The sequence below is a fragment of the Xiphias gladius genome, chromosome 16 (genome assembly GCF_016859285.1).
Source record: "Xiphias gladius isolate SHS-SW01 ecotype Sanya breed wild chromosome 16, ASM1685928v1, whole genome shotgun sequence".
NCBI classification, from domain to species: domain Eukaryota; kingdom Metazoa; phylum Chordata; class Actinopteri; order Istiophoriformes; family Xiphiidae; genus Xiphias; species Xiphias gladius.
The window spans coordinates 4,231,517-4,251,071 of NC_053415.1; the positions used below are offsets into that span (position 1 = coordinate 4,231,517).

The 19,555-nt window shown below is 37.8% G+C and overlaps 1 protein-coding gene across 6 annotated transcripts; it reads right to left on the bottom strand.

Annotated features, from left to right (window-relative positions):
- Positions 1–2,416: 2,416 nt before the first annotated feature.
- On the bottom strand, positions 2,417–18,563 carry LOC120802042 (solute carrier family 35 member F5-like). 6 transcript variants are annotated; one of them, XM_040149489.1, is made up of 16 exons: positions 18,424–18,563; positions 17,604–17,721; positions 16,987–17,128; positions 15,897–16,046; positions 15,373–15,435; positions 15,073–15,154; positions 14,096–14,286; positions 11,299–11,380; positions 11,014–11,101; positions 9,836–9,900; positions 9,622–9,726; positions 8,540–8,699; positions 8,228–8,318; positions 7,230–7,384; positions 4,904–5,004; positions 2,417–4,068 (listed from the first exon to the last, which is right to left on the bottom strand). In XM_040149489.1, the coding sequence occupies exons 3-15, from the start codon at positions 17,119–17,121 to the stop codon at positions 4,923–4,925; spliced, it is 1,449 nt and encodes a 482-aa protein (XP_040005423.1). In that variant the 5' UTR covers positions 17,122–17,128; positions 17,604–17,721; positions 18,424–18,563; the 3' UTR covers positions 2,417–4,068; positions 4,904–4,922. The 6 variants fall into 6 exon arrangements, with proteins under 6 accessions (XP_040005423.1, XP_040005422.1, XP_040005426.1 ...); XM_040149488.1 differs by having other exon boundaries at positions 14,096–14,289; XM_040149492.1 differs by lacking the exon at positions 16,987–17,128 and having other exon boundaries at positions 14,096–14,289.
- Between the last annotated feature and the right edge of the window lie 992 nt (positions 18,564–19,555).

The window sequence follows — 19,555 nt, forward strand, 5'->3', positions numbered from 1 at the left end:
ACATCCTCACAATAACAATGCTAAGATGCTGATACTTAGCAGTTCAGCATCTTAGAATAGCGTGTTGACATGCTAACATTAGCTAATTAGCACTAAGGATAAAGTAGAGCTGACACTGATGAGAATGTCATTAGTTTTGTTTTGCAGGTATTTGTTCATCAACCAAAGAATTGAGCTGAATAAAAAATTTAAAATGGTGCTAGATGAGAAGTTCAGAATTTCGGTCTAGTAGATGCTGAGATCTTTGACTGGATACATAAAAAATCAAACTATTTCAGTCTGGACCAAAGTAGTGGACCAGCCAACTAACAAGACATTTCCATTAGACGACCCATGCTGTTAAAAAAATGGTGCTGCCTGCCACAACCACATCAACAACTCTGTAAAACGCAGCTGCATCATGGTCTAATAATCCCCCCAGTTAGCCCTCACTTAAACAGCCAATACTGTGCTGGCTAAATAACAAAATAGCTTGACCTGATGGTGGCTAGCACCAAGCACGGATCTACACAACGGATGTGTTCATGACTACGTGGTCAGTAGATGATCGCAAATGCATGCAAATCAGGTTGAAGAAGAAATGCTGTTGTTCTGACACATCTTAACATTAACAATGTCTTCTGTAGAAATAAATAATTTAAAGCAGAGATTTAAAACAATATGTTTTAATAGTGCAGTGTAAGTATGGAAACAGTCTTGCAAAATAATAGGATTATTGAAGAGCTTAGGCTGATAAAAGGAGAGTTGCTATCACAGTCTTTTTCTGGGCCTTAATAATAATAATAAAATAATAAAAACAAGACAAAGAACCTGAGAAAAAAAAATCTTATCCATGATTCCACAAGCACCACTGATAAAAGATGAAAAAATAATTTTCTTTTGAAGTCTATGCAGACATGAGAAATATCACCACCTATAAACGAATGGGTAGGGTAGGGAGGGTAGAACTGATTGGCAAAAACACAGCAAGTGCAATAATGAACATAAATGAAACCGTCCAGTCAGTGATGAGTGCAATAAAAACATTCCATAAAGATGTACACACATCTGGCATTTAACAGGATGAGTGGAATAAAGTTTAAATTTCACCTTCAACTGCCATTATCCTTATTACATGACAGACACTGAGGCTGCTAAAATATATGCTTTTTTCTCATCACATGAAATCAAAAACAGTAAATGCAGTAAATCATTTTCATTTACAAAAAAATAGATCACCTACAACAGTCCCATTGATGTGATATAATCTCAGTTGCAACTAAAAGAGAATTTGGCTGTGATGCAAACTCTTCCTCTGGAAGTCATCATTTACAATAATATATCAAATATAAACTGATAGATAATCTCAGAAGATAAATCTGTAGTGTTCATCTGAGGTTCACAAACAAACAACAATACTCTGCTAATGTTTCACTGTGTACAGTATTTACATCCATCTGAAAAGGAAACTGCTCATTCAAGCAGACAACCGTTATTATTTAGCTTATAGCGGAAGGCTTACTGTCAAACGCAAAGTTTATGTCTCTCTATCCCTGTTTGTCTTCAGGTTCCAGCACTGTCAGGGGAACGAGAGAAAACAATAAAGCTGGTGGTCTGTAGGATGTCACGAGGATGTAATGCTTTCTTGTTCAGCTGAGTGTGATTTCATTTTTTCTTCTTCCAGCATCAGACTAACAAAGTTTTCCTCAATAGAAGAAAATTAAGATTAGTCTCAGACTGAAAAATAGCCAATATATTAAAAAATATTTTTTTTGCTGAGAGATGAAAATTTGTCAAATCCTATCAGGACAGTGTTAGTATCACTTGGAGGTCCGAAATATGTGAAAAATTTCTTGTAACACATGCATAGGCTACTCTGAAAATTTTTTTTCATTACCCAGGCTGCTGAGGCTGGGTAATGTGAACTCATCACTACTGTATTTCTAATTATATCTGATTACTGGTCATGAAAGGAATGCAGGCAGTACATAAGTATTTGGACAATGACATTTTTTTTTTTTTTTTTGTTCTTCAGGTTCTGAGCTTCAGTTCATTCAATTTTAAATAAAATAATGGATACTACATTAAAGTGCCAAGTGTGACCTATAATTTGAGTAGATTGACATCAAAATACAAAGGACTGTGTGGGAGATAGAGCCCTATAAACACAGCATCTAAATTTTAGAGGTTTAACAGTAATTAGACACTTGGTTACTAAAGCTGTGAAATGTTTCTTGGGCAGCTTTGTGTTGTTTCAATGTTAGTTCATGCACTACAAACACTCACATGGCTCAGAGTTGACTGAGAGTTGAGAGTTGCCATTTAGATTGAGCTGAAGTTGTCTGTCAGTATGAGGAGTGAAGAGGTGAACATGCAAGTGAAGATGATAATGATGAGTCTCAGAAAAAGCAAAAATCTACCAGAGAGATATCAAAAGTAGTTGGTTTGCCAAAATCAGCAGTTGGGTACTTTCTAAAAAAGCAGATCTGTACAGGAAAATTTGAAAGTAGTAAACAAGCTGGTAGACCAAGGAGCACAACTCTTGTGGATGATCCCTTTTTTGACTGCACAGCAAGTCAAGAACACGCATTTCCTTGTAAACAATCATGAGAAGACTTGATGACCAGAACCTCAGAGGATTCACCACAAGATACAAACCCCTGGTAAACCTCAAAAACCAGGCTGCAGTTCACAAAAACACACAAAGGAAATGGGTAGAGTTCCTGAACAAAGTTCTATGGGCTGATGAAACAAAAATCAACCAGGAGCATTCTGTGAGCTCAGATTCGGTCAAATGCATCAAAACTCATTGGACGACATTTCATCCTACAGCGATCCTAAACATACGGCCAAAGCAACCACAGAGCTTTTTCAGGGTGAAGAGGTGGAATATCTTCGACTCCCCGAGTCAGTCACCTGATCTCAGCCTGACTGAGTAGCAGTCCACTTGATGAAGACCAGACTAAAGGCAGAGAGACCCCATGACAACAGCAAGAGCTGATGGAGGCTGCAGTGAAGCTCTGGGAGAGCATCACTAGGGAAGATACAAAGTGTCTTCTGATGTCTGTGGGTCAGTTTTCAACCAGTCATTGACTGTAAAGGATTTTCCACCAAAATATGAAATATGATGATTTTGTTTGACTTCAAAAGTGTATCTATCCAGCTACTTTTGAACCCCTACAATTTGGACACTGTGTGATAAAAAGGCTCTATCTCCCACACAATTCTTTCTATAATGATGTAAACCCACCCAGATTAAAGCTGAGACTTGGCACTTAAATGTAGTATCTGTTGTTTTATATCAAATTGAATGTGTTGAAGCTCAGAGCCAGAAGGACAAAAAAAAAAAAAAAAAAATGTGTCACTGTCCTAATACTTATGTACTTGTGCTTTGTGCTTTGACTGGTCATATGAAAAGCATCACATGGCTGATTTGAATAGCAAGAATCCCAGATAGTCCCTAGAAATCTGCATGGCAGAGAAGTTGACGCTCCAAACTACACTAACTTCTACAGATCCAGGTGTTGAAATTAGAAACAGTGCTGCAGTAAAGTATATAATTCAAGGAGGTGCTTCACTACTATGCTGCCTTGGTGATACTAAAACCGTCGGGAAATACTAGGTTAGCTCTCTGAGGGTGCAAATGGCCATACATGAAAATACATTGTGTCTGCTCCACACATACACTTCCAAGCAGCAAGGTTTAAAAAAAAAAAAAAAGGCCTACAGACAAACATAACAATGTCCAGTACAGAACATTGTCGTGACTAAAATAGTGATGGGAACTCTTTTCCCCTGATTTGAGAAGTTCAACATGTACCGTTTCATTTGCTCACATGACACTATAGTAATCACTGATAATGTCCAGCACCTTGAGAAGCATAAAGTTTCTTTTAACACAGCAACTTTCAAAAGAGTGAAATCTGAATCTCGATCTGACTGACATGTGAAAATAAAAAGGAGCCTGTAGAAATGGCTGGGTCATCTCAACGCTGTAGAAAATAAATAGTTTTAATAGGAGGCACTGGGGTAGTTCAATGTCTCTGAAAGCTTCCAGATTGTCAGCTCAGCGAGATCCACATTCACCACCTTGGGAGATAAAAAAAATACATAAAAATCATATCCATATTTTATATATATATATATATATATATATATATATATATATATATATATATACACACACACACACACACACACACACACACACACACACACACACACACACACACACACACACACACACACATTAAATAAAAATAAAAATAAAAATCATGTATATATATATATATATATATACACACACACACACACACACACATTTTTTTTAAGAGCTGTATATACACATACACACATACACACATACATACACACACGCATACACATACACACACACATGCATACACATACACACACATACACACACACACACATACACACGCATACATACACATACATATATATCTCTATATATAGTTAGATATATAGAGAGATATATAGATACATACACAAATATACACATGCATACATACACACATACATACATATACACATACATACATACATTTATCTATATATCTCTAAATATCTAACTATATATATAAATATATAGATATAGATGTATAGATACATACACATTAATATAGATATATACATATACAGATGATACACAGATGGATAGATATATGTATTTTTCTATATGTATATATGTATATGTATGTATATGTATATCATATTGATATATGTATTTTTCCTATTTTTTTCTTTTATTAATTTAAGTTTGAGATTTTTCATGTTTCTTCTAATGCTACGTTTTAACTAACCCGCCTGATTTATGTGTCTTTATATTGTCACAAACACCAAGATTACAAACACAAACAACAGCACACATGTCAAGGTCAGGAAATTCTTAGTGATCATTTACATTGTGTTTTTCTGTTGGATCACGAACAGAAGTTTCCTTCGTTTGGGGAGACAGTGTGTAGAGGAATAAGGCTTTCACACTGCTCGCTGTCTTCCGGCAGTCTGTAAACGGAGGGAAAGGGATGTCAATCATTATCACAGTCATCATCTTTACAACTATCATTATTATAATAATCCCTCACCAAATGGGGGGGCATTCAAAGCAGAATAGATAGTGTAATTGCCAGAGAGGTTAGTCAGTAAAGTATGCGCATATGATTACAGACTTAACTTAGTGAGGCTGAGCTACAAATAGAGTCTGTTGTCTTTGTGAGAATCAAAAGAAAAGACTTTAAATATGTTTCAGAGTTAAAGGAAAATTAATTTTTAATCGGCCATACACCACAATACAATGAAACAACAACTCACTTTATATTTTAAACTTTAAAAGCTTTAACTTTTAAACGATTGGACTGAACACTGTTTTCTTAGAATGTTCACATTAAGTCACAACCTCACTTCCAGCACAGACTTGAGTGGAAATTGACTAGTTAAACATGGTCCCTGGGGTGTGTGTGTGTGTGTACAGAAATATCCCCCATTTGCTTTTAACAAATGGAACTCATGATAGCAACATTTTGACCCCTTAAGCATGCGTGTCTGTTTACACTCTTTTTGCAGTTGCGTCACAAATGCCATAGTAACCACATTTGACGCTACTGAGGCAGTCCAATGGGAAATGACTGTACACAAATAATGGTTCAATGTCACTAATAACAAGTCTAGAAAAAGAAAGACATCTGGAAATGGGTGTTGTGTGGATATGGTAATGCGATTAATCCGATAAGATAGATTGGCCTCAAAGTCATAGAGTAGTAATTGTAGTACAGGAAACTTGTTTTGTCCCTAAACCAAAGTGGCTGTATTTACTACTACTGGTTACGCATGTCTGACATGAGTAAAATCAAGTTCACTTTTATAGCTTTATATAATATTAGGCCAATAATAATCAGACACATCATGAAAATGAAATTGCAGAGACTTGAAACTTGCTGGTGATAAATACATTCGATATAGCCCTCATCATGTTTATGTTTTGTGAAGGTTATGTTGTAACCTTTTAAGGAAGTTTTAACCAAGGACTGAAATCCTCATGCAAAATGCTACTATTTTAGTGAGGGAAATTTTTCCAATTTTCTCCCAATTTGGGATGATAATTTCCGACACAGGATACTCTTGTCAAAGCTAAACTCTTATTATTGGCCTAAAGAGGTTGTGGGTGGTTGGAAGAACCATTAAGAACATTTTTGAGATGACTGAAATAAAAGGAAATACTTGGTCTTAACTGTGAGGTCAATCTAAAAGGACCCTGGATGTCCATTGGCTGTAGCTGTACTACTTTACAGTTGCACCATGGCTTGTCACAGCTCCAATGATATGGAAGCATTTCAGAAGAAGAGCATCAAGCAGTCTGTTTTTCAGCAGCCACATTTCCAAGATTGTTTCGAGGTGTTACAAGCATACTGAATACATTGTTTGGAGCTCATTCAGGTGTAGTAACAGATATTTTGTGGCTGTACTTTACTCAGTTTAATGATTGTACTACTGCACACTGCAGGAATGGTTACAGATAGTTGTACATTTCCATCCAGTGTTTAAAATAGAGTATTTATTATTATTATTGCTGTTGTTCCTGTTGAGGCTGTTGTTATTAAAATGCTTCTATAGTTATATGTGTGCGTGTGTGTGTGTGTGTGTGTGTGTGTGTGTGTGTGTGTGTGTGTGTGTGTGTGTATGCAACAACAAGAGTGTAGTAGAGTACATAACCTCATTAAGTTGAGTTTCAAAACCAAAACACTGCTTACCATTTAAGAAGCATCCATGTTTGCTTATTTTTTCCATCCACTCAGTTTGATTTTCTTTGGCAGTTTAGGTGATGAATGCAATTGTTTCTGGCTACTGAGCTGAATCTAAGTTGTATCAGTGTCCTTGAATCAACCAAAAGTCAGCGGTTTCAGACTAGTTCCTGCTCACAATAGCATTACCATGCAACAATAATGTAACTTTGCCAAAAAGAATACGTGTTGCAGTGTTACCTCTAATGGATTACCTATCCCAAGTAAGTGTCAAGTCTCTGCAGGCTGTTTTTCATAATGCCTAGAAAATGTGCTGGTACAAATGGCTGCTTTAAAATGGTCCATGGTATATGTAATTCGCAGCTATGGGGCATATGTATGTTAGCTAGCACATTGATATATCTGGTTAACACATTCAGTTGCTTAGCCACTTTCTGAGCTTCCACAGGATATTAATGTCACATGAAAGCCCAGTGGAGAACCAGGGTGTACCTCTGAATGCGATGTTTCCTGCAAATAAAGGCGTATACTCTCCTCAGCCCCACTAGGACAGGGTCCCAGTTGTTGTAGTGGCATAAAAGCGTAGCGATGAAGAAGGAGAGGAAGACAGGGACTGCCCCGGCAAAAAACAGCCACGAGAAACGTACCTGTCCACACACACAGAAGAAAGCAAGTAGTTACAACTACTGTCATGACTGGACTTCCGTTTTTTATATTAATTTATAACCATTTGTTTAAATTTCACAAGTTTTTTGACCGGTAACCTAATAAACAAATACGTACATCACAACATTAAATTGAGTCAATCATTTCCCGGTAAAGCAATATGACAAATACAGTACACATGTAACCTCTATAAAGATATACTCCCTGGTTTTGCTTCAGTGAAAAAATATCCCCCCCACCAAATCCCCACATTTCCCGATTGTTGACGTTTGTAAACTCAACTGTGAACTGTGTTGAGTTTAAAGAGAATAGTTTACCTTGACAAAATTAAGATTATGCTAAATCAAAACCATAACAATACCACTTTTGGCACATTATACATTTGAGGACTAATCCATTTTGTTGAAGTTGTTCCTTCCAATTAAAATTATTTTATCAATTGAGAAATTATCATTTATTAAGAAAAATGACCAAGAAAGAGAATGGAAAATAGAGAAATACACAACATTGAAATGGGACAGACATGACTTATATTGACTTGCAACCAATCATCAGTTTAATTTAACTAAAATAGAATAACACTGTGCAGATTAGATGAAACAAATGACAATTTGGCTAAAACTGACATTTAATTTATTAAAATTTCAAGAAAAAGGCTTAAACAAACTAATACTGCTTCCCAAATTGTCCACACTTTTCATTTTGCAATCTGCGTTGACTTACTATCCGCTAATTGGAGTCTTGCCGATGCCAAACAAACATTATCTTGACTCTGATTTGAAACTCCGACTCTGTTTGTTAAGTACCTGCTGGGGGACGCTTACCTTCTGCATACAAATATCTGCCATAATAGAGAGTGGGATAGTGAGGCTCAATGCCAGAGTTCCAATTAGAGATGATGTGAGGAAGCAGCCCCTGTGGACAGAAAGCAACATTCCCAGTCAGAAATGAAACATTTTTGAAACAATGTACATTATTCAAACCAAAGTTCTCTTATATTAATTCAATTTAATTTATCAGCATGGTATCTAAATGGAAACTCAATTGAAGGTATCAAAATGATATAAAATGATATAAAATGTAAATTGTGATGATTTGTTGCCAAAACCTGCATAAATTATGGATCATGTGCTCACCAGAGCCAAAGGAATTCAGAGAGTACGGTTCCGATGAGGCCATTAATGAGGATGTAAGTCCACACTAGCTGGCTGGGAAGTTCAAAGGCCTCGAAGCCCGTGTAGTGAAGTAGGAGGAAACCCGGCCACAGAAGCAGCAGGTTAAACAGACCCACAAACCCTGAGAGACACACAGTAGCCCAATGTAGGTAGCTCTAAAGACAACCTGTCGGCCATAGAAGCTACAAGTTCATGGAATAAAAAGTTTTACAAGGGTCTCAATTTTCTACTAACCAACTGTTTTAATATGTGGATAAGCTGCAGACATTGCTAAGAATACTGTCAGTGACTGAAATATCTATAACAACTGGTACACATTTTAACTAGAATTACCGCCTCACGGTTCTATGCCTCCGCCAGCCAGTTAAGTTGCAGTTCACATCCATGTCTGTCCAGACTCATATACCGGTAATATATGTAGTGACGGAAAAAAACATATAAACTGTGTTTTTTGATTTATGTAGGGATATATAATTAAAACTGATTTGACTTGACTTTCTTTAGCTTTGTTGTTCTTGTTTTTCTTGGTCTTCTGTATTAGTCTGTAAATTCCCTGAGAGACAAAAAGTCAGATTCCTTGTATGTGTTCACATGCTTGGCCAATAAAGCTGATTCTGATGTTTTCTGGTCAGAAGTCTGGTGGTGTGGCATTAGCCAGAACATGTTTTGCAAGGTCACAGTAACCTTGACCGTTGACCTTTGACCATCAGAAATCTAATCAGTTCATCCTTGAGTCCAAGTGAACGGTTGTGGCAAATTTGAAGAAATTCCCTCAATGTGTTCCTGAGATATTGCGTTCATGAGCATGGAATGGATGGACGTATTCACAGACATACAGACAGATGTATGTATGTACAGACGGATGGACTCAAGGATGAACTCGTTAGAATTTGGCGGTAAAAGGTCAAAGGTACCACCAGTACAGACGTATATATAAATGTTGCACCAACGAACAGAATGCCTCCGGCCACAGCTGTCGCTGGCGTAGAGGCATAAAAATACTGGCTTTGTCCTTAAGCAAGATATACTGAGCATTTGCTTACCAAAGAACATGGGAATGTCAAGCTTATCCTCCCGATCCACTCGTCTCTTGATCATCACAATGTAGACTGCGTAAAGTATCGCCCCAGCCAGCGACCACAAAGAACCTTCATAAAAATTTAAAAGTTATTACCTTTGGAAAGAGCGCTTCAAACTATATTAATTACACAATAGTGAGGCGGAAGAGTGACAGATACATGTTGTGTCCATGGCTACCTATGAGGCCTTTCTCATCAGGGTTGTCCATGCTGGAGAAACTCACAAGGGCCACGCCTCCCATGCTAAACAAGGGAGAGATAATACATTAACTGATAGGTAAACAAGGTTATTTTAAGATTGAACCATTTATTTGAAAAAAAAAAAAAAAAACGGCGAAAAAGAACAACAAAAAAACGTGACACAAAGTACAAAACTGCTACAAAGTTAATATGTTTTACTATATTAAAGTGTTGAAAAAAATTAACAACATACACTGACTGCTTTTCTTATGTGAAAGGACTGAACTCCCTTACACTGACTTGTGACCAATATGTGATCAGTTCAATTTAACTTACATTAAATTAAACACTATGCACAAAAACTTTGATGAAATTAAAGAAATGCTTTCATGGTATTGTCGATGAGGAGATCAATACCACTATCATGTCTGTGCTAAATAGGAAGCTAAAACAGCAGCTGCATATCTTAGCACAAGGACCGGAAATGGGAGAAAAACAGCTCGACAAGAGACAAGACAACAGTGATTCTGGCCTTAATCTGTATCATTTTGTTTATTTATTTATGTATGCATATGTTTTTTTTGTATTTACAACTATTGTCTGCCATCTGTAAGCCAAATTTCTCTACTCTGCTCTGCAAACACTGATCTTCTCTAACTTTCAGCAAGAAAGCTAATAAGGATATTTCCCAAAATGTTGAACTACTCCTCAATATTTCATTAATTAATATTTCAGAACATTAGAGCCCAAAAACTCTAAAATCTGCACGGGAAATGCTGCAACAGGCCAAGGTGATGGGGTCAATAAATTAATTGTTTTGTGTTCAAATTTTAGATTTTGTTCTGAATGTGGTTCTAGAGGAAAGATAAGTACATCACAAAAACAATTTGAGTTTATCCACTGGGGATCATGAATTCTCTATCTATCTGAACCAGGGAATAAGGTGATAATATATATTGATATTGGATATAACGAAAACTAGATTTCAACAACTCTTCCAAAGCGGATGCACAGCATTTTAGAGAACTGAAATGTAAAAGTTAAGTGCGGAGACACATTAGGAAAACACAAACAGCATAAAATAATACATCCACTCATGTAAATATACACTGAGCACTGAAACCTCCCGGCATGCCCTTCTCAACCCAACTGCCGACACCTTCATTCAGCCCTTACCTCAGAGCCACAGCTAGCAGTTTGGACAAGGTGAAACGGTCGCTGCTATTGCTGGGAAATATGGCTGCTAAGATGAGCGTAAACAGGCCTGAAGAGGGAAAGGTGGTAGAACACACTTGAATCAGAAAACTGATGATTCAGATAGCTGAGAGCCCAGTCACAGCAGTGGGTATACTCTTCTTTAGGTTTAATAAATACACGACCAAACCAAGACGCATTTGTCCCATTTTCCTTCTCACCTTTAAATTGTACTTACTGTTATCAAATTCATAGAGAGAGAGTCACCTGAGGTGGATGACAGAATGTTGACAATAGCAACCTGCACGTCGGACAGGGCTTCCTGGTAGGACAGGTTAGCCAGGAACCACTGGAAGAAAAACAGAGGCAGTGATGTGACATTTTGTACAAGAAGTGGGCAAAATGGAAAAAAAAAATTACAATACAACAGGCCTGTGGTAAATACCAGTTTGCTGTCTCAGGTTTTAATTCGACTCGCTGGTCAATTTCAATGTGTGCCCAATTTTTTTTTATTTTTTATTTTTTTAAATTGTATTCTAATGTAAGGTTGATATCCACCTCTTATACTGCAGAGTTTTAGTTCATACATCAAAATTACAAGATATCAATAATATCAAAAATCAAAAAAACTAGATATAATATGTAATTACCTGTATATTGTGACAATGTAATAACCACTTTCCTAAAATTTTCAAACCTTGGAATAGACAGTAATTTCCAATCTGCAAGGTCCTTAAGTGATCAAGTTTAGGTCTATGTCAAATCCTCTGCTTTAATACTTTCCAGAAGTTCTTCTTTGCGCTCAGAGATGATTTGTAGAAAATTAAAAGCAGTTTATCACATTAAATGCCACATGATTAATGACTTTCAGTTTTGGCACTTATGAACCATTACTCTCTGCTCAGTCCCCTAATTCTTATATGCCAAAGGCACATCTTTTAAAGTACAAGCAAAACGCACTTGTTGCCACCTGACTTGCAAATAACATAAAAAGAATGCTCAAGTGTGTGTTATTAATTATGCTTTCTGAGAAGTGACTACAACAAGGCTTAATAACAAAGACAGGTCAAGTGGTGCTGTACAGCTACAGAGACTTCACAAAGTATTCACTTGTTGCACACTTTGTTTTGTTGTAGATTTAAATATAAATGGATAAAAATGATTATTTTTTTTTTTTTTATTTAAAGATTTTTTGCAAATTTACTAAAAATCAAACACTGTTTATACCAGCTGCAAAAGTATTCAGACGCTTTGTTTCTGACACTCCAAATTGTTTTTAGGTGCATCCTCTTTGCTTAAATTATCCTTGAGATGTGTCTAGAACCTGACTGGACTCCACCTGTGGCAAACTGAATTGACTGGACATGGTTTACAAAAGGCACAGAGCTGTGTATATAAGGTCCTGCAATTCACACTGCATGTAGGGACAAAAACCAAGCCATGAAGTGCAAGGAACTCTCTGCACTTAAAACTGTAGTGAGGCATCAGGTATGAAACCATTTCTAAAGCTTTGAGTGTTACCAGCAGCACAGTGGCCTCAATAATTGTGAAATGGAAGAAGTCTGGAACCACCAGGACTCTTCCCAGAGCTGACCGCCCAGCCAAACTGAGTAACTGGGAAAGAAGAGCCTTGTTTAGGGAGGTGACCAAGAACCTAACTGTCACTCTAACAGAGCTTCAGAAGCCCTCTGCAGAGATGGGGAACCTGCCAGAGGGACGACCATCTCAGCAGCACTCCATCAATCAGACCTTAATGGTGTGAGGAAAATGATTCTCTGGTCTGATGAGACAAAAATTGAACTCTTTGGGCAGAACTCCAATCACTATGACTGTTGAACACCAGGCACTGCTCATCACCTGGCTAATACCATTTTCTACGGTGATTTATGGTGGTGGCAGCATCATGATATGGGGGCTTCTCAGTGGCAGGGACAGGGAGACTTGTCAGAATTGAGTGCATGAATGCAACCAAATACTGAGAGGTCCTTGAAGAAAACCTGCTCCAGAGTGCAGGCGACCTGAGAATGAGGTGACGGTTCACCATCACGCACAACAATGACCCAAAGCATACAGCCAAGACAATCCAAAGCTTTTAGAAAACTTCCCCAAGAAGACTCGAAGCTGTAATTGCTGCCAAATGAGATTGATTTTTAATAAATTTGCAAAAATTTCTAAAAACAAAAAGTTTGGTTATCATTCAACTTTTCAGTTGTATGAAGCTCTTTAGCCTCTTTTAGCTCATTGTTCTGATTTAGCAGCCAACAAATATACTTAAACCCTGTTTTCAGCAGCAGCAGGCAGCCGTTTACAAAACATGCTTCCTACCCAGTACCCAAAGTCAGACAGACAAAATGAGCGACTAGCTGGTGTACGTTTCGGAAATCTAGCTGCTTTAGAGCAGAGTATTTTTCTCGGGAGTTGGAAAACAAGAATCTGTGAATTCGAGCGGTGGCTATGTATCTGTTGGATGTTGAACAATAAAACTGTACAGGATGTACAGAAATTTTAAAATAAATCTTTGTATTCTAATACGTGACTTTTATCAATGTTTTTTCAAACACATTCTTCTTTGTTAGAACAACAGATAAAATTTTCAATTCCATAGTCCACTAAGAGATTCCACTATAATGTGGAATAGAAATTTGTTCATTTATTTATTACGTATACTACATAATGCACCAACAAAGGTATTCAACATTTCCCATACTATTACCTCAGTGCTAACAGCACTAAATGTTTATGTCTAAACAAGACTTTAATTTAAAAATTACCAATTGAGCATCTTGATTCCTGAATTATTTCTCTTGACTTAGTTTTAGGGTTCATGCCACACAAATGTTGCAAATGACTTTGTGTATCTACCCGAAAATTACTTTTGAATTTGGTAGTAACATCTCAGTCCCCCAAAATGTTGCTGTTTTTGAAGCTGTCTTCTGCTACATCCCTCTTAAAAATAAATTGGGTGCTTTTCATATCTCATCTCTTACACAGCCACAAATTATGTCTATAATTTGATGCAACAACGTAAAATTCAAAGTTGGCATTCAAGCTGGCTTCCACTCACCACAAAGCAGAAGAAGAAGCTGATTTTGGCCACATCAGTGATGGTTAGCTTGCCCACTGTGCGCAACATGGCTTCGTGGTCCTTGGCAGCTGGGTAGGACATGCGGGACAACTTGGCCTCCAGAGCTTGAGTAGAGGGTAGCTGACGCACCTCCATGATGTTACTAAAGCGCACTCGGTGCTTTTTGGAAGCTGCTGGGGGGTAGAAATGGAGAGAGGTGTGAATTAATGGAGGTTTTATTCCAATCCCCAAACACAGAAAATGGAATGTAATTTTGAGGATCCATTTGCTTTTGCAGCAAAACCATCATTTTATTGAATTACACAAAATATCACGCTTATCCGATGCTAATGCAGACTGGGCTGAAAACAAGCATCATTTTCAAAACCGGTGCCAAATATATGAAAACCTAAAATTCATACACAACAGAAACCCTAATAAACTGTCTCAGAACCTCTGTTGTGTGGCTTTGGACTCTGGAGGAACCATCGCCTGTCAGCCAGCTCCAGATATTGAGGTAATTCACAGCTTTCCTGAAGGACACCACTTACAAAGGGGGTGCATAAGAATCATCAAACTTTTCAATTGCTCTGCAAAATACAGCTGAGCCAGAGGACAGAAAAATCCTATCGTTCATCATTTTGTTCTTATTATGATGGCATGTGAAAGAAGAGAGACGACATGAGAGATAGGACTGTGTCTGAGGGTCGCTGGAAAAGTCAGACAGAGGTTTCTCATGGTCAATATTGTGGCCCTAAACAGTGGTTTGACCTATTTTCATGGCTCAGCACTGCCCTCTGTTGTTCAAATTTTAGTACTCATTAATGAGACCAATTTGATGAGGTTATCAAACTCATATCAAAACTTAAACACGTACGCATACTTATTCAGAAGAGGATACAATGTTGATGCAAGACAATAAATATGCTTCCTGCTTCATTTTTTTTTAAAAGAGAAAACATCATCTATGTACTCACAAGATTCAAAGTCTCCAATTAGACAATTTGAGTGTTCAGCAGGTACATCCTGGAACTTCACTGGCACATAAAGTGGTTCACTCTGCACAAGAGTGAAAGAGAAAGTCAGACATTTATAGTTGTTAGAGTGTTGGCAAACACTGTTGGTAAACCAACCAAAATTCATTTGAGGATTGGTTTACCAATTATTTCTGAAAGCTTTTGTCGGCTCCCTCCACTGCCAACACAATAGGAAATGGTAAAAAAAAAACAATACATTGCAGGTAGAGTTATAATTTAATCTGCAATTAAACTACGTACCAAACAGTTGTTCACAGTGATGTCAGGGGTGCAGGGTGCTAAGTAAGCGTCAGCATCAGCAAACTGCAGAAAGACGCAATTCAAACTGTCAACAGACCAACACCAAGAATTCTGATTCTGACTTTCTGCTAAGTGACTGAGATTCATTTACAATTTTATCATCCCAGGCCCTGAAAAACATTCTCCGGCAGCTTCTAAGTGAGTTTAAAAGCAGTTCAATGTGATGATGATATTTAGGCCATTAAAAACCATGATGCATCTGCGTTTTAATAAAAGGAAGCTCAGTCGTCACAGACAAACTATTCTGGCCATTTAAAAAGGTCATAAAAGGTCTTTCACAACTTTCTGCTTCTGCTGCAGATTTAGCTGAGAAAATAAAGTCAATAAACCTGACAGAGGGCATGGTTTGTGATTGTGTATCCCTAAGGTTGTGAACTGCACTGTCAGATATTTTTGGAGAAAAAAAACATTTTAAACATTTCAGCATACTGCCCCCATGTGGTGAGTGTGGCTTGACTACTTACAAATGCAGAGTGCCGGCGCTTCAGAGTGCCAGTGCACTGCTGCCGCCAGGGCCGCCACAGCAGGAAACCCAGCAAATACAGCACAAACATGGAGGTCTTGGTGAATGTGCTGAAGAAGGGTTTGTTGTACTCCTGTCGCTTGAAAATGTACTGCAGGAACAATCATCAAGCGGAAACTGTTAGGATAACCATTGGTCAACCGGAAAGTCTACACTTTCATGTCTTCAAAGCACCAGGCTTGGTTTCACATTGCTGTGCTCTCAGTTCAAATATGTTTCACCTCAGTTTCCCCTCTCAGACAGTCCTGTTGATTATTTTCTGTTGTATTTCTGGATTGTCAAGTTAAATATAGTTCTCCCTAGGAACATAGGAGAGTAACAAATTATATTTACTCAACCCAATGCAACACTTCATACTTTCAAATCAAATACGTGTAAAAAAGACTCCTTGTACTTCTTATTCCAGTACATTTATGTGATGGATCTAGTTACTATTTTTTCTTTGTCTAGTTATTTCTTTATTTTTTCCGCAAGACATTTTTGACTGTGAGAAGCTATATGTTTGCAGCCCCCCGTTGTCTTCCATTGCTAGCTACCTCCAACCACTTCGGTGCTGCTAACCCTGCCTTCTCTTGTAATGGTGCCACTGCTACAAGAAATGAACTGGCATCCATTTAAGATGTTTAAGTTCAAAACTGTGAAATGTTATGAATGTCTATAGTCTTCAATAACCTGCAGTATATAGGGTAATTTAAATACTTATACTTACACATTAACCCAGGCTTATTTACGTTAAAATATGGATTTTGAATTTTTGACTTTCACTTTTTTGGAGTTGCAGTATTAATATTAAGTAAATAAGGATTTGAGTAATTCATCAACCACTTGTTAGGGGAGAGAAGGGCAAAGTTATGTCATGCATTGGGCTCCAAACAAAAATATAAAGTTCATACCATTGTCTGCTGATCCCAGAACATCTCAGTGCACTCTGGTTACTGAGTACATCTGCACCCCCTCTCTCATTTCACTCCTATTGTATCATCTTGCAAAGGCAGGTGTGGAAAACTGACTGACTGTGACAAAGTCCTTACTGAGGTTAGCTCAGAGGAGGCTACCCAGATGACATCCACGAGCAGGAGTATCACCACCCCCAGGGCCATCCGCCTCCGCTGGCTTGCAGAGCTACCCTGAGAGCTCATCCGATTCATGATGAATACCCATTCCATCGGGACACTGTTACGAGAGGCATGTACGAACACAAATGTTCAAGTTACTGAAACCTAACATTTAGAAATCATAATAAATCAATGTCTTTTCTTTGAAAGTGACATTCTGCCAACAGAATTATAGATTCTAACAAGGGAGTACAACAATAGTATAGTCAATAAGACAAAATGAGCAAGGGGTATCTCATAAGTCAAAATGCAGAACTCATGCTAATATTGTGCATGATTGCAGTACTGTTTGAAATGACATCCGCAAAGACTCTAATCACGTAGGACTGTTACAGTGAACACAAAAGCCACTGTCACCCTGAAATCTGTCATACTGTTCAAGAATCAATATTTCCTTCAGGTAAATATCCCGGAGGCAATACATGGGTAATTAAGTGCAAGATAAGAGACAATAAAAGAACAAAGGCAAGGTATAACTAAAAGACCCTGGCAGAACTGGAAGAAACTTTTTTTTGATACATTGCAGTACACACCTGTTTACCCACAAAAGTTACACTCTGAAATGTTATCCGTGGGCTTTCCAGATGCAAGCTGGGATTCACTGTACACAGTCAGGGACACGCGGAGGGAGGGTTGTCAGTTAACAAAATCCTGCCACAGAAGAAAGCAAGAGAGTAATGTTGTGCTATGTTCAAGAACCAATAACTATGACTAATGTGACAACGAACCGCAGCGGAAGTGCTACCGCTCTAACAAGAGACGAAACGTGACTCTACAACCACCGAAGACTGACTAACTCACTTACTAAAAACATGTTGATATCTCGACTCACCTGAGTGTTAAAGTAAAGCAGAGACAGTGGGCTAAGTGTCAGTTATCTACATGTCAGCTGTGGGTGGCTGGGAACACTGCAGAGTGCATAGTAAACAGCTAACTGTACCGATGTACAAGTTCTAAGAGTTAGCTTTTAACAGCATCTTTTCCATCTGTAAACGTGCAGCTAGCTATCGTGTTTGAATCCCGTCAAAGTTCTAGTGGTCAGATGAGCCGTTTCCTCAACCCCTGAAAGCTAGCCAAAACGTTTGCAAGCTAGCTATTTTAGTAGCTATTAATTTGTTACAGACTGGAGGTCCATAAGTAATGCTTTAGGCAATGTTTCAGTGTAACGGTGACGGTAGTGCATTGGCAGGAGTTGGTTCAGGTCCACCTATTAATCCAGTTAACGCTAGCAAGTAACATCTCCGTGCTACGTTTACTTGTTTACCAATGTCAGATAACTAACGTTGACGAGCTAAGCGCTAACAGGTTTGCCAGCTTAAGCGATCAGATGCTTTATCAAAGTAGTCTTTTTACCTGAATGCGAGGAGGGCTCATTTAGTTTGCGTTTATTATTCACTTGTCCTTTCATATAATCTGCAAATATCGGTAAATTCAATCAGTTTTTACGTTATACTATTGACAGCCCAATGGTTGTAAACATTAGCACACCCCGCCCTCCTCCTTATCAGGTGACATCATTTATTCGGTGCAGAGACTTCTGGGATATGAAGTGGCGAATATTGTCATGCACTTCTTAAAAACTTCCTTTATATTAATTGTGTCAATATAAACACTAAGTTGTGCACATAGACCGTATACATATTCAATAGCTAGATAACTGACATTGCTGTGTGTAGTTATATAGAGCTACAGCTGAAGATTTTGACATGAGGAAAAAGATTTCTGATATTTCTTACGTACATCCATAAACTATTCTTCTTTTTGTGTTAGTGTTAATAAAAACAATGAAATATGTGAAATTTTACTAGAGGTTATGTAGCCTATAACTATAGCGATGAGAACCATTTGCAGTTTCAAACGGGACAAATGACATGGCTGTACTAACTTAAGCATAAATACAAAGGACAACTGCATTCAACACAAAATCAGTATTCAGTAGAGAATGATTAGATTTTTTACGTTTGAACAACTGAGATGGCGTAGCTTGCTGTATACTTAGAAATACAGGATTCTGATTCTGCTGGATCTTCTATTCAAGTAAATTACACTTGCAGAACATGATTTTCACACACATTCAAAGAATTAAATCATGGAAAACCTACTCTCTGTGTCTTTTAGTTTCGTCCTCATAGTTCATGTTAGTACAGTAGAACAAACTGCCATGTTGCTGAACTAAAAAATACATCAGTTTTGAATGCATTCGCCCAGTGAATTATAGCCTACTGCCTTAGTGATGACAGACAAGATTTCCCTTTCAAATCTCCTTTCTAATATTTTAGGCAGGAAAACGTGCAGATCACTATCGAGACAGAAATGAAATATAAAGAAAGTGACAGGGCAGTGACCTCGTTCACTGGATCCTAAAGTATTCGGTGTAGAAGGGGTCCAAGTTCCAGGACCAGGGACTCAGTGTTGATAATTTTATTGTATATTCTGGTAATTGCCTTAACTGTCATAAAATAAGCGAATATTGTTTCTTGACACC